This window comes from Nestor notabilis, unplaced genomic scaffold (genome assembly GCF_000696875.1).
Source record: "Nestor notabilis isolate BGI_N333 unplaced genomic scaffold, ASM69687v1 scaffold20417, whole genome shotgun sequence".
Lineage (NCBI taxonomy): Eukaryota > Metazoa > Chordata > Aves > Psittaciformes > Psittacidae > Nestor > Nestor notabilis.
In genome coordinates, this window is record NW_009935409.1 from 1 (window position 1) to 14386 (window position 14386).

The following is a 14386-nucleotide window of genomic DNA, read 5'->3' on the forward strand; positions in this document are numbered from 1 at the left end:
GCCCTTGCTCTTGCTTTCCGTGATCCCCCCGAAACAGATGAGCTGAAGAAAGCGATCGGCAAGCTCGGAGTCCCCAGGGCCTCGGAAAGGTTGCCGTATGTGCGAAATAAGACTGACCCGGATCTCTGAACAAGTGTATTTAATCAAAAAAGCCCAGAAACGGAATCGTTAGTATAGTCTATTTATAGGAATGCAAGGACAGAAGATGTACAGTTGGAAACTACATCTGTAGGTGATCATACATACTGCAGTATAGTAACAACAACAGGGGACAGCAGGTACTCACAACAGTACACGAGTGATTAGACTTACAAAGGAAATATTTACAAACTTACCTTTACAAAACAACATTGTGTGCATACAAAATGAAATTCGCAATAAAACTGAAAATACATTTAAGGCAGACCAGCAATACACTGAAATAATTAAGGCTGTGGAATTACTTTGCACCTTGAAAATGCTGAGCTGTTAGCAATAGTTTCTTTTTTCCTCCTTCAGTCGATTGTTGCTAAGATTGAAAAGCATTGATACATTCCAACTGTTTGCTCTTACCTCAGCAAATCTGAGATTTAATCTTTTTTTCACCCACTTTCTATTGCATTTGCCTTCTGAAAGTTTTCAAATATAGGCAAATTGGCCTCAGTGGCAGAGCAACACTGAACAGTTTGGTAGAGAAGTAAAAGCACCGGCTTCAGAAGTTGGACATGAAGGTGAAATATGGCTTGTGTAGAGAAGATGTGTTTTCACCAGCTTCATAATAAAGACTACAGTTACAGCGAATATTCAGCATCCTGACGCTATGGTAACACTCACCACTATACAGATCCCAGAACAAGAATTCATCACTTGATGGCAGTGTGCAGTCAGCCTAGTAAAATGGGATTTGATTTTGTTTCCTTGGGAAAGCACCATTTTCTTATGGGACATGAAAGAATGAGCTGGAAAATAAACCCACACCCTGTATTAGAGAAGACTCTACCTCTGCAATGAAAGGGACAGAAACAAAACTGGTGGTTATCCCCTGTGTATGTTAATTATCTGTTAGACCTTTGTGTACACAGACTAGCCTTTACATCTGTCTCTGAAGTTTATATTATCCCAGGTCACTTGATGCAGTCCCCTCATTGCAAGGGATTAAAAGGATGGGTTTATATAGTCAGGTCATAACGTGCGGGTCTGCATTTAGCCTTCAGTCATGGTATTCATAACAAAGGCCTAATAGCATTGTCAGAAATGCTAATGAACTCCAGTGAAGCCGCATCACTTGTACAGGTCAGTTGAGGGCACAGACTTTGTCTCAGCATTAATGTAGTTTAAAAGTAAAACACTTTTAAAGATTAGTGTTACTGGGGGGGGTGGGTGGGGAAGCAATGTAAAATAAAAAGGCAGTAAGACTAGACAAAACTTGTAGGTACAAGTAGGAAGAGAGAAATTGTATAGATTTTAAAGCCTGGATTGCTTTAAAATACTAAAGTGTAGAACCCTGGACTGGCTGTGTGTCATACCTGTAGTAACATACATAGGGGGGTTGGCAGCTTCGTGCAGATCTCTGACAGGGCAACAAGTGCTTCGGATACCTGATAGGAGCTGGCAGTGTTATATGGGCAATCGGATTTCCTGTTCAATGGCCAAGAGTGAAATGGCCTGGCCTGGCTGTTCCAAGTGGAACACAAAGAAGCAGATTAGTTACTCATCACCACACGTGTTCGTTAAATGTAGCCATCTTAAATAACGAGCGCTGCATGTCACCATGCCCTCTGTGTGCTGTTTCACTGGTGCCCAGCACCGGGGACACTGTGAGCAAGGGTACTTTGATGTCGGCGCAGGGTAAGAGCACCGTGAAGACGTCTGAAGGTGGTGGTTTGTATAGTGCCAGTCTGCACCGAGCTCGTGGTGCTCTGTTGCTAGCATTACGGCTGGTCATTCCAGCTGGTCTGGAGCTGCTGCAGAAGCTAGAGGGTGCAGCTACCACCATACCTTTACTTGGCAGTCTTGGGAACACCCTGAGTAGTAAAGCTGAAGGTGGCAATCTTCCCCTCAGATACAGCTGCTCTTTGGGGAGGTTGATAAAGGCCTAACAGAGCTTCATGGGAAAGTGTGTTTCCCCATGTTTGTTACAGGCAATATTTCATGCACAAAACCACCCAGTAGTTGGAGAGCGCTGCAAAGGGGGTTGGCTGTGGTGCTTCTCACCTAGTGGGCTTACTCCAGGCCTGCTTCTGTAATCTCTGTTAAAATGGAGTTGTAATTTACAGCAGAGTTACAGGACCTGTTGGATTGGCAGAGAGGCCACAGGTTGTCTGAAAAAGACCTCAGAGAGAGCATGGTCAGAGTACTTCCTCTGTATAGCAGCATTTCATTTCATTTCATTTCAATTTGATATTATTTGAGCAAAAGAAATCTTTGAGATAAAATGCAAAAAGGGTTGATAATCACAAATGTACTTGCAAGTACTAACACATTAAGGTTTTCCTGAATGTGCTCCAGAAGAGTTCTCTAACATGAATATGGAAGAAGCAGAACCACAAAGGAAAGCAACCCTGTAAGATTTAAAATCTGATTCAGAGTTCAGCACCTCCAGCTCTCTCCCTTGACAAGGAACTTCTTTTTTGAATCTGAGCACCAGTACCTAGACGTGTATCCTCTTTCAGCCTTTAGGGGCTTTTTTCTGTTATTTGATAGCAACGAAAGGCTTAAATATTCCCTCAAACAATCCAGCTTTTCCCCCCTCCGTGCATCCAAAGTGTCTGCTGTTGCAGTTTGAGATGTGAGTGCAGGAAGTAGGAAAATAAAATGCTAAATAACTCCAGATTTCACGTGATATATGAGAATTTGTTTGTATTAATGCCAAGCAGAAAGCCTGTGGCTTCAACTGTACCCACACGTCTAATAAAAGCTGTGGGTTTTCTAAACCACACTTCCATAAACATTTTCTTAAGGGCAGCACAATCACAGCACAAAGATCCAGCTTCGACAAATAGGAAGAAGTACAAACAGTCCTGAAGTGATGAAGTACCTGAGGTTGATGCTAATTAAAGACACTCCTTGATGACTTCTGTCTGAAGAAGTTTTGGTTGCTAAGACATTGCTTACTTCACACTCTTGCTCAGGATGGGAGTCTGGACTTTGTCTAAGAGGTGCTGCTGGATTGCTTAGAAAATCAGCTGCTGCGTTACAGAGGGGGACTGAGATTTTAGCTGAAGCAGAAGGTTCAGCCTTCCGTGAACACCATCTCTTTCAAGCTTTTCCCAAACTTCCCCCTGTATTACAGTCACATGGCCTTGCACACTGCTCTGACTCTGGTTGGTCACCTGGGCTCACCTTTCTAACTGTAGCTCCCTGAACTCAAGGTCTGTTTTGTGTTGCATGCAGGCAGTGCTGAACGTTTGGTTTTTTTCTGTGCCTCCTTTCTTCTCCACTAGCATACTGATGGAGCAAGCCAAAGAGAAGGGCCAGGTCTCCTTCCTGCCATGAAACTGAGCTTGGAAGTGGATCAAAAGATAAGGGCTAGCAGAGCCCTGAGAATTTAACAGTACCTGCAGAGTATCTCTACGACCTGCTAGCAGAGACAGCTTTTGCTCCTGCAGGTATATTACTGTAGGTTCACAGTTGAGTTACTCGGATGGTAAATTAAATTTAACTCTTGCCCTTACAAGAGAGTCTAAACTGAGCACACATGGTCAGATCAAGCCCTTTTCCTTAGGAAAACCTTTGGTAATAACTGACATTTCCCATTACAGGCACAGCAACAGCACTCAGCACCGAGACAAAGTCCTCACATGCCAGGGGAAAAAAACAAACCTCTTTCTTTGATCATCACCCTACAAGGCTATAGAGTTTATGGCAGCAGGATGGGGAAGACCCAGCTGGTGAGGTGCTTCCCTTCCCAATCCACTGATAGAGAGGAAGATTTGGCCAGCTTATGAACTGCTGATTTGTCACTGCACAGTCCCTGCCTTGGTTATACTTAAGGCTGGCTCCATCACTGTAACATCAATGTGATGATGTTGCAACTTGGCTTTCAAGAGAGAAATGTTTTAATTGTGAATATTTTTTATTTTATTACAAATTAGGCTTTGGACATAAAAATATCCTCACGAATGCTTTGGTGATGAGGTGCTAATGGCAGCTGAGAGATATTTACAAGTCTGGAAATGAAACAAATGACATATTTTAAACACGATTTTCAAGCTGTAAGCACAAGGTTGAACTCACCACTCCTACTGCACTCTGAAAGGCTTAGATGGACTTTGGGCCAAGCAATTCTGAAGCTAGAAATGGAACAGGATCCCTTATATATATATATATTTATATATATGATACAATATATGTATACTGAAAACCTGTGATAGAAAAAATTGTCTTCATCATCATCATCTAGTTTACAGATACTGCAAAAATTGGTCACAGCCTTTTCTCAATGCACAGGTTTTGCAAAAGATTTCTGTACAGTGTGTATAAAACGCATTTAAAAAACCCCATCATGGTCCCTTTGTGCTTAGTCAAAACCAGCCGTATGCTCCAGTGAATTCCTTGCCTTAATCGTAGCTCTGAAAGGATGTTGACTTGACACAGCAGAAAGCCCAAGGATTAACGGGGGATTTTGGTCTGAGCGCTACAACGCAACAGGAGTGTATCTAAGCCATGCCACCACAGAAGCAGGTCCAGCAGTGACTAGGGCCTGATCTTGCATGTCCTACGCAGGCAAAGCCCCCACTGAAATCATGGCAGACCTGGGCACACGGGGCATGCAGAAGCTGTCTGTTAACCTGGCGCAGGCTTGCGATGATTTCAGCATAAACTGACTTCAGTCCAGTCCTGCAGAACATGCTAAGGTCAGCCTAGTCTTACTCCCCTGACTATCCTACTCCTAATCTCTTGTACATTTTGAATTCCATTTGCAAGATCAAGAGGGTTCCTTGTAAGGCTGCCTCACAAAGATTAAGGCAACTGCAATTTTGGCTCCCGTCTCCAGTTGGTGTTTGCTTCCCACAGTCCTTTTTTGGCAGTGGATGCAACAATACCACGTGTTCCAGAAGGAGCCCATCAAGGGGAGGGAGCAGGCAGCTGCCACCGTTACTCCTTTTGCTCTTGCTCCAAGGAACTGGGCAGGTACTGCCACCTCCACAAGGATTTGTACTCTGCAGTTAGGGAAGCCATGTGAAACACAAATGGCAAATATGGGACTATGTACAGACAGATCTGCTTTGTGTCTGCTTGCTCCCTGCACCTCGCCTCATGACCGGCAGTGTAGGACCCCAGCCGTGGAGGCGTTATGTGCCTGGGTTCAGCCTGCTCATCAAGAAACTCTTGACGCTGGGGACTGGGTGCACGTCATACTGATGCTTGCGGCGTTCGATGAAGGAAGCCAAGCGGGAGGTATCCAGTGGGATCTTGGAATAGCTGCCATTGTGTGGTTGCAGCCAGGGGTGCTGCAAACAAGTGGCTGCCGTTGGCCTTCTCCTGAAGTCTTCCTGGAGGATAACATTGATGAAATCCCTGGCAGCATGACTCACGTTGGAGAAGTACTCCGGCGGGAAGCTGAAGTCTACTCTGCACACATTGATACAAGTCTCCTCTTTGCTTTCATCCAGGAACGGAGAGACACCACTTAACATGACGTAGGTGAGGACCCCAACGCTCCAGATATCCGTGCTTAGGGAGACAGGAAGACCTTGGATAACTTCAGGAGCTGCAAACTCCGGGTTTCCGAGGAGGTGGTGTACATGGTAATGACCTGTGATCTGAACTGCATCTTCCAAATCAATGATCTTGACACGAGGTACAGGGATTCTTAAATCAATGAGCAGATTTTCTGGCTGTTGAAAAGACAATAATGAAAACTTAATTACATTATATTTTTGCAAATAAAATATATAGATTTTATTTAGGTTTAATAGCCAATCAAAACTTGCATTTAGTCAGATGTGCAAGGTACAGATCAGGAGAGTGAATGGCAAGGAACCAGCTCAGCTGTTGCTTACACTGCTGTAAATTCAGGTCAGTGCTGAAGTTGCAGTGACAACATCCTCTTTTGCATTAGGGCCACACACTGGGATTTTGCACTTTCTCCCAAATTCTCTTTATTTTCCCAAACTAATCTGTACAGACGAGAAGCACTGACAGATTTTTAAATTTGTATAAGACCTGTATATCCTTGATCAGTTTGTTTATTTCATTTGTTTATATGACAAGTGGCTACATAAATTTACGTAACTTGTAGCAGAAATGTTCTTCATGAAGTAAATACTACCAGGTATCCTGGGAAGGACTCTGGTGTGTGCCATTACTGTTGCTGTCAGTTAACATCCCAGTGTTCCCTTATAAACACCAGCACACAGTCATGCCTTCCAAACCAGACTGCAACTATATTTCATCCCAGTTGGTTTTCCCTCTGTTTTATCAACTCTTTCAGTATTTTAAGATCTCTCCCCCTCTCTGTGGGACATACTGAGCATTGCCTATACACTCTACTCTGGCGACTTAATATGGATTTTCCATCCTTTGTTGTCTCTGAGGTGATTTCTGTATTTACTTCTTGCACCCTCTCTAGACTCACTTTTCTGTCCTATAGCCCCTAATCCTCATGAATATTTTACTGCCGCCTCATGGGTTTCTATATAAAGCAAAGTTCACTGCACTGCTGCTCAAAACACTCTCTCCTTGCTTTTCTCTTGCACAGTCTGCATTGACAAAATCAACATGTTCTTGAGCAGGATCCTGGGACAACACAGTCCATGGACAACACAGTCCATGGCTGGGTCTGCTGTCACTACCAGTGCATCTCCTGCTTCCCGCTTAGCAACAGAAGGTGCTTTATTTAGCATCCCTCATTTGGAGGAACTGTAAATAGGTCACAGAAAATTTGCTTCCCACCTTGTTTCTGGGAAGTATCTTGTGATCAGAGAATTCAGTGCAGTTTCTTACCTCCAAGTGATACCTACTTTTTTGACAGGCCTATAAATACAGCAGAAAATACAAACAATCTCGCTGAAAGAAACCAGGATGATTTAGCCTTTTGGGACTAGTGCTTACATAAGGTACTGCACAGGAGGAATCTTTGTTTTTTGGTAGTGGTAGTAGGCAGCAGAAGAATGAAAGCATCATTTCATCTGACATGCCTGGGGGTTGGAGCATTGAGAAGAGACCACCTTGTAGCTAGATTGTCCACCATACAAGAAAGTTAAATTTATCTCTCACTCTCCATTTTTAATTGACATTTAAATCTGAAAAAAAAATTACAGATTATCTGATATCCCTGGCAACCAGAATCAGTGCTGCAGATCACAAAACTCAAAACACTTGATCATAACTTCAGTTGCTTATTCTGTCATCCAAGATAACTTGGATATTGGTGAGGACACCAGTACATGCTGAATCCAGGACAGTACAGTACCTCCGTTTGCTAACAAAGTTGGTACAAGCTGTGCTAATATAACTGAGCATGATGTTGAAGAATGCCTGAATTTCTTCTCCACAATGCAGCTTGTTCTTCTTCAGATCTTCTCTCTGGGTGTATTTCCCCTCCAGTTCCCCTCTCAGGCTCTGCAGTGTAATGCAGCATGCTGTTTTCCTTTGTCCCTGACAGCCCTCCCCACCTCCCACTCCCCTGCACTCTTCTCTCCCTTTGCTTTGGTCTCTCCAGGGCACTGCTGTGGATGCTCCTTTTGGCCTGCTCTGAGCTGCATGGGCACAAGAGAGCTCTGCTCAGGAAGCTTGGTAGATAAGTTGGTACAGGTTTGAGCCCAAATAAATACTCCATGTATTTATCTTGTAATTCCCCTTCAGTCAGGTGCTAGCGGTATCTTATTCTTGTCTCAGACATCCTCCTACTCCTTCATTAAATCCAGAAAATCCTTGAGAACAAACCAGTGAATCAAGGAAATAAGTGCATCTCTTGTCTGAAGGAAGAAAAAGACCTTGCACTGTAGGTCATTAAGTCCCTTTCAATAGGTCTGAAAGATAGTGCTTCTCCATTTAGTGATCATCAATTTGGGGTACAGACTGCACCTCTTCCCTGTCTGAGCATCTGGAAGCTCTCTGTACCAGGGTACTGAATAATAGCAGCATTCTCTTTTCTTCTTACCTTTATGTCTAAGTGAGCCACTCTGCAATTGTGAAGATACTGCAAGGCTTCCATTGTGTCTCTTATATAGAAAGCAACTTTTTCCTCCATAAGTTCATCATGGTTCATTAGATAATCTAAGAGACGACCGTCATCCATCCTACAAACAAATCAAACCCTGCACATGAAAGATCACGTGGTATCTCTAGGAACACTTAATATTTAAAAACACAATTGCAATGGAAACTTCATGACCTAAAAATGGAGGAAATTAAAATGCAAGAGCTCATGAGTATTTAATGATATCTCAAGATACTGCAGGCCATGGAAGTTGTAGAATGATTAATCCTCAATTGTTATCTCTGGTCCTTGAAAAATTTAGCAACAGTCTCAAAGTAAACTCATTTGCTTAAGGATGGATTCAATAGACGGAGGCAATTCCTTTGAAAACAGATCCTCTTAATTATTTGTATTCATCTGTTAATTTATAGAGCTGTTTGCATAATGCAGAAAAAAAATCACTGACATTTTCAGCTGGTAATATGTTCTGTGGGAAAACTAACCCAATAAAAGTTTTCCACATAGTTTTATTTATCTATACAATAAACAATCAAATAGCTCAAATATACTTTTTTGGATATACTGTAACAAAGAAGCATTCTGGATTTTGGTTGCTATTTCTCCTTATAGGGACAAGCATGGCTGCTATACAGATCTTTTCATCAAAAGGTATTAGAACAATGTAGGCTTCAATCTAGCTGTAATACATTTACTTGAATGTAAAAAGTAGACAAAACTGCCCAAGTAAATCTGATGCTATTCAGTGAGACGAACTAACTGCTGATACCATTACTCAAGCTTCACCATAATAGAAAGCAGTTTCATTTGTCATTCTGAATCATATTTACGGTAAAGAAAAGGCAGTGGAATCTCTGAAGAAAATGGCTACTTCATTTGATATCACAATCAATAAAAAACAGACAACAACAACTTTCGCCTGCTGAAGGCAGGGTGAATTTTATCCTAGGCTCAGTAGAACTGTGATTCCTACCCAGACACTTGAATTCAAGCTCACATACTTACAGTTCCAAAACTAAGATGTAAGAAGTAGGAGACTCGTAGGTATCATGGATAGTGATGTACTGAGGATGCTGTAAGTGCTGTAACAAAGCTGCTTCATGTGCTGCCTGCTCTTTCTTTTTCATTTTTTTACTAATGAATTTTACAGCAACATCTTTCCGGGTGGCTTTGTGAACACATTTCTTTACTATGGAGAATCGGCCCCTGAAACAAACAACAAAAAACTCAGAATAATGAAGGGGCCTCATGAATAAAACACACCTAATTTTAAATGCAATAACAGACTCATTTTCAAAGTGTTGTTTGATTCAGCACATGGATATTTCACAAGGAATCAGATCTAACAACTTGTTCATAACCTTTTCCAACAAAGAGCCTCCGTCTCTTACCCTGGATGTTGAGATTCTTTGGGGATTAGTGAACACTGAGAGCAAATGGTGTCACTTTGCTTTGTGCAGTCATACTGATGTCCTTTAACAATCTCCCCTGGGTTCAATTTGCTGCCACTTCTATAAGTTCTATCTCTTTTTTTTAGCTGTGGGTTGCTTTAATAAAGTTGCTTTAATAAAGAGCCCAAACTTACTCAGACAACGAAAAGCCTTGCTAGATAATCACTAACCTACCATTTTGTCTCACTGTTTCGGGCACACAGGAAGAAATTAAGAAAGAGCTGGCAGGAGAGCATTTATGAAACTCTAACAGACTAGTGCCTAGTACCAATCTTGAAAGTAAAACTACTCAGTGAAACTGTGTGCTGAACTTGGTCTCTTATTAATACATCACTCTTATTTCTACAGAACCAGAGACTCCTGTACTTTCAGCCCCACAATTACCCGCCTCTGATCTCTGATCTGAAGATCTAACTACATTAACCTGAATTGTTTGCATGCCCCTTATCTGTTGTCTATGCAGAGCACTGAGGGCTGACAACATATGCAGCTTCTATTTAGGCTCCTGTCAGCTGACCATCCCAACTGGCGAAATGCTTTGGCATGTGATTTAAGTCAGTCACATGCCTAAGTGCTTCAGCGAACTCAGTCTTTGAGGTTAAGCTTATCCAGAACCAGCAGATCGTCATGACTTCAAAAGTTCGTATCAAATCAGAGATGACAGGAGAGATACCAGCAAGAGCTACCCATGGTTGTCAGAGATTTGGCTGCCTAATTGTTCACAAGTTTGCCAAGTTGCAATCCTCAAGTCACAACTGATCTCGAAAAGCAAAATTTAGACAGTATTTTAACTGGTCTGTATTTTAACCAGTATTTAATGGGCAATGCTCTTTGAAAGGAGCAGCCTTTTTCACGCTAACTCCAAAGAGCAACTTAAACTTTAATCTGAAGAAAAAGCTTCAAGCCATTGTTTCAGTGTTTTATTGCAGTGATAAGCAGGGTTAATATTACCTCCCAATCTCATGCAGCTCTGCATAGGCGAGGTCAAAGTTTTCCTTCCATGAAATAGTGGCACCGTCAGCAGCAGAGTCTTTGAGAGAACAAAGCACATTCAGGAAAGCATAAAGTTAAAGACAGTTTCCTGTGGACTATAAAGGGCATATTTTGAAATTATGTGAGATTGCATTACTTAAAACAGCAAATATTATCACTGGGAGTCCACTTTCATAACACTCAGGCACAGCTCCAATGTGTTGGATCACTAAAAGCCAGAGCTCCCCAGAGGAAGGTATGGATAAAGTGGATTCAAATCTGCCCTTGCAATTTTGGGCTGAAAAGGGCCACACAGACAGTCTAAGGGCATGTCTGTGTGTAATTGGGAGGTAGAGCTACGCTGTATGAGCTCTCCTTTCATCCAGCACAGCCTATCCAAGCCAGTTGTACACTTAGTTATGCATTAGAGCTGCTGAAACATGGGGAAATGTGAGCTCTGCTTTCAGCACTGTCATGAATGAGCTGTACCCCAGCTTCCTGCAGTACCATGTGCTGGGGGCTCGCCTCCGTCACAGCCTTCTTATGCTGGCTGCATTGCTCGGGGGCTGCATTTTGAAAACTGACTTGCAGACTCCAGCTGGGCTGCCCAGCAGAAGCTGCTGGTGTTGCTGGCATCGCTGGAAAGGCAGGGGGAACACCAACCAGGCCATGGAGCCTGTTGCCTAGAGGTAAAAACAAGAAGTGGTCTTAGGATAGAAAGCAGGGACCTGCTACGAAACTGCAGTAAGTTCTGTGACAGTGAGAGGCTGTGAGCCCTGGGAGCAGAGCAGAAATGAAAAACCTTTCTAGTGGCAGGAGCTGGCTCTGAGCATCTCCCAGGCTGTTTCTTGTATTCCTACCAGGTCCAGGATCAATGTTTTTATTGGGACCCATCACAGCACACCATTACAGACCATGCATCAGCCCCTCCTTGCTGTGCCTACTCACCGTACTCCGGGAGCCTCACAAATTCGGATGGGTCACTGGGCAAGCTGATCCCCCAGGGGTTGCTGGCACTCACTCGAAACTGATACTGGCAGCCTGGGGCCAGGTCCTCAATGACAAGGTATGTGTCCAACGTGGAGGCTACCGACTGCTGCCAGACCTGTGAGCCTGCGTTTTGTAGGGAGAGAAGAAGGGTTAAAGGAAAGTCTCAATACATTAACTTAAAGCAGAGGCTTCCTCTGCCCAACTCATGCAGTACCCTAGGAGGTTAAAATCCACAGGGTTTTTAAAAGGCAACATTACAGTAGACTGATGTATTTCTGTTAAACCAGAACCAGACCACAGGAAGCTATTTGGTGTTGCAGCCACTTTCCAGTCTGGCTAAATGAGGGAAGAAGGAAATGCCCCTCACTTGACCGACAGTGATGGAAAAACCACAGCCCAGGGACAAGTTGATCTCTCCAGCAGCCTAGCTGTGGCTGTGTGCTACAAGCGATGTCTCAGGGCAGCATGATAAGACAGGAATGGAGGGCTGATTTGATGACAGCTCTGCTCTGAGAGAAATGGTAGCAGAAATTCTGCAAAAATAGTATGGACAAGGGAGTTGCAGATGAAGCTGAGACAGAGAGTCAGTGTAATCCAAGTGCTTTTGCAGATGATATCCTTTTTCAGAAGATACGGTGGCTACAGCGAAACCAGAAGCTGCAGGAGGAGAAGCAGCATTCTGAGGTTTGGTATGGGATCTTTGCAGATGAGCAGCACTGCTGCAAAGAAATGTGTAACTTTGTCATGTGTTTCTGCTCCTAACAGAAATAAACCCAAATATTGCCTAATCTGTGCCATCCAAAGGAGCAATACTTTATTCATCTGCACAGGGTCACAGAACAGAAAAGGACCTCTGGTACACTGAGGTCTGTCACAGCCTATTATTTCTTTATAGAATATATAAAATTGTATCTTATTTTCATAAGTTCAGGGCTTTTTACCTTTATATTATTTACCATGACCCACTTATTTTGTGTTGACTGTCGGCAAATTCTCACTGTCAGGTCTCCCAAGGTCAAAGTCGTTTTTACAGGGAAGAGTCAGTGATTCCTTTGGAGTGGGAGGAATACTGAAAACTGAAAACTGCTGCTTTTTTGCTGTTTGTTTTGGTGGTTGTTGTTAATAGAAGAGCTTTCATTCATTCACAAAAATGCCAGTCACACTGATGGCACAGCGAGGGTCAAGGCAGACTATTTGCTAAAAAAGTGTTAATATGATGGAGTGATTAAGTTTGCACATTTACAAACATAAGGTAGGATTTTTTTTAAGGAGATAAAACCAGGCCACAAACCTAAGGCAAGCTTTAGTGCACAGGGGCCCTCTCACCTTTGCAGGAAGAATGCAAAAAGGGATGTAAATTATTTCACATGCCCTTTTTGAATGCATGTGCCTGTACTGGGAAAACAATGCATTTAATGTTGGTTTAATTCTTCAGGAGAAAAGGATGGTTGGATTTAAGAACAAATGGATTTCAGAGCTGAGCTTGAAAAGTATGCCGGAATATGCAGCTCTATCCAGATTAAAAAGAAAAAAAAAAAAAGGAAAAAAAGATTCTGCTTTGGTTTTGCATTCCAAGAAAATGTACAACAGGAATGAGGGATACCATGGTGGTAGAATGCAAATAATGAAGTGATGCCTCAGTGATGGACACGTTTTAGCTTAGCACACTTTACTTGCCATATGTGACGAGAGGAAATAGAAAAGCCTGTAATATATGAGAAGTTGGACTGGGTGATAGAAGGGCTTCTTTTGGCCTTAGACTTTGGCCTTAGGGCTTTGTGAGCAACAGCTAGTGGCACCCCCGTGGTAGCAAGGATGCTTTTGGGACCTGTTGTGCCGTAAAGGAGATTTACTTTGTTCTCATTCTCCCAGCCAGTGAGCACAGATGAAACCACTTACCTTCTTCTCTGTACTCCACAGTGTAGCCTGAAATGGTGCAATTGCCTGTACTGGATGGAGGTAGCCAGCGTAGAATCACAGAGGTGCAACTTCTCTCCTGAGCAATGGGGCGATTTGGGGCAGCTGGGACGCCTAGGGAAGAGAACACAAGCACCAAATCCAGCGTCACATTAACAAGTGCTAGTGCTTTATTCTGAAGATCAGGTGTATCAGGTACATCAGGTCAGCTGTTCCTGGCAAAGGGAGCATTCTCATTTGCACTGGGTTACCAGCACAGCCAGAGGAAAGGCGATGTCACAGTCCCATTCACCTGCCCCCAAGGGTAGGTAGAACTACTTTCTAGCAGTTAGGAGAGAACCATACTACTTGTAAGCCCCATTGCCTCAACATGGTCTCATAGTACTACAGCACAGGGGGAATTTCTTCTTCCTCACAGGAGGAGGTCAGCTGTATTGTAATGCCCCGTAGAGGTCCCTGCGAGACTGCCTGGGAGACACCCCTTGGGTGTCAAGGATCTGTCAGAGCTCAGCTGCTGTGAAGGCAGAGCCTCTTCACCTGCCACCTTCTGCTGCTATATTTTGCTCCAGCTCAAAATCTGATGTAAAGCATATAGAACTGAGGAAAACAAACATCCACATGGACTTCAACAAGCAGCAAGTGAGGTTCTGAAGGTGAGGAGGCAGTTACTGTTGAAGTGTCCAAAAATGACACAAGCAGGGCATTTAGAGGGCTCCCGTATATATGGCACTTGGTGTGTTTGGCAACAGATTGACAAATGACCAGTAATTCTTCTGAGTTTTGCTCAGGGCTCCCTTCAGCAAAGGAGTAGTTAATGCAGCCACTAACTTGCTTGGATAAATTGGGGAAATTATATCTCTAGGACAGTTTGTGAGACCAAACAAATTGACTTCTAAATGCTTGTGACACTCTT

The 14386-nt window shown here is 43.1% G+C and overlaps 1 protein-coding gene across 1 annotated transcript in view; it reads right to left on the reverse strand.

Moving 5' to 3' along the window:
- Window positions 1–5273: 5273 nt before the first annotated feature.
- LOC104408291 (kalirin-like) overlaps window positions 5274–14386 on the reverse strand; it is a gene marked incomplete at its 5' end in the record, with an annotated part of 54797 nt that continues 45684 nt past the window's right edge. Inside the window, 6 exons of the mRNA XM_010017843.1 lie at window positions 5274–5819; window positions 8087–8225; window positions 9149–9349; window positions 10546–10624; window positions 11515–11679; window positions 13456–13587. Of these exons, the coding sequence (XP_010016145.1) occupies window positions 5274–5819; window positions 8087–8225; window positions 9149–9349; window positions 10546–10624; window positions 11515–11679; window positions 13456–13587 (1262 nt within the window). The remainder of the gene's footprint in view (window positions 5820–8086; window positions 8226–9148; window positions 9350–10545; window positions 10625–11514; window positions 11680–13455; window positions 13588–14386) is intronic.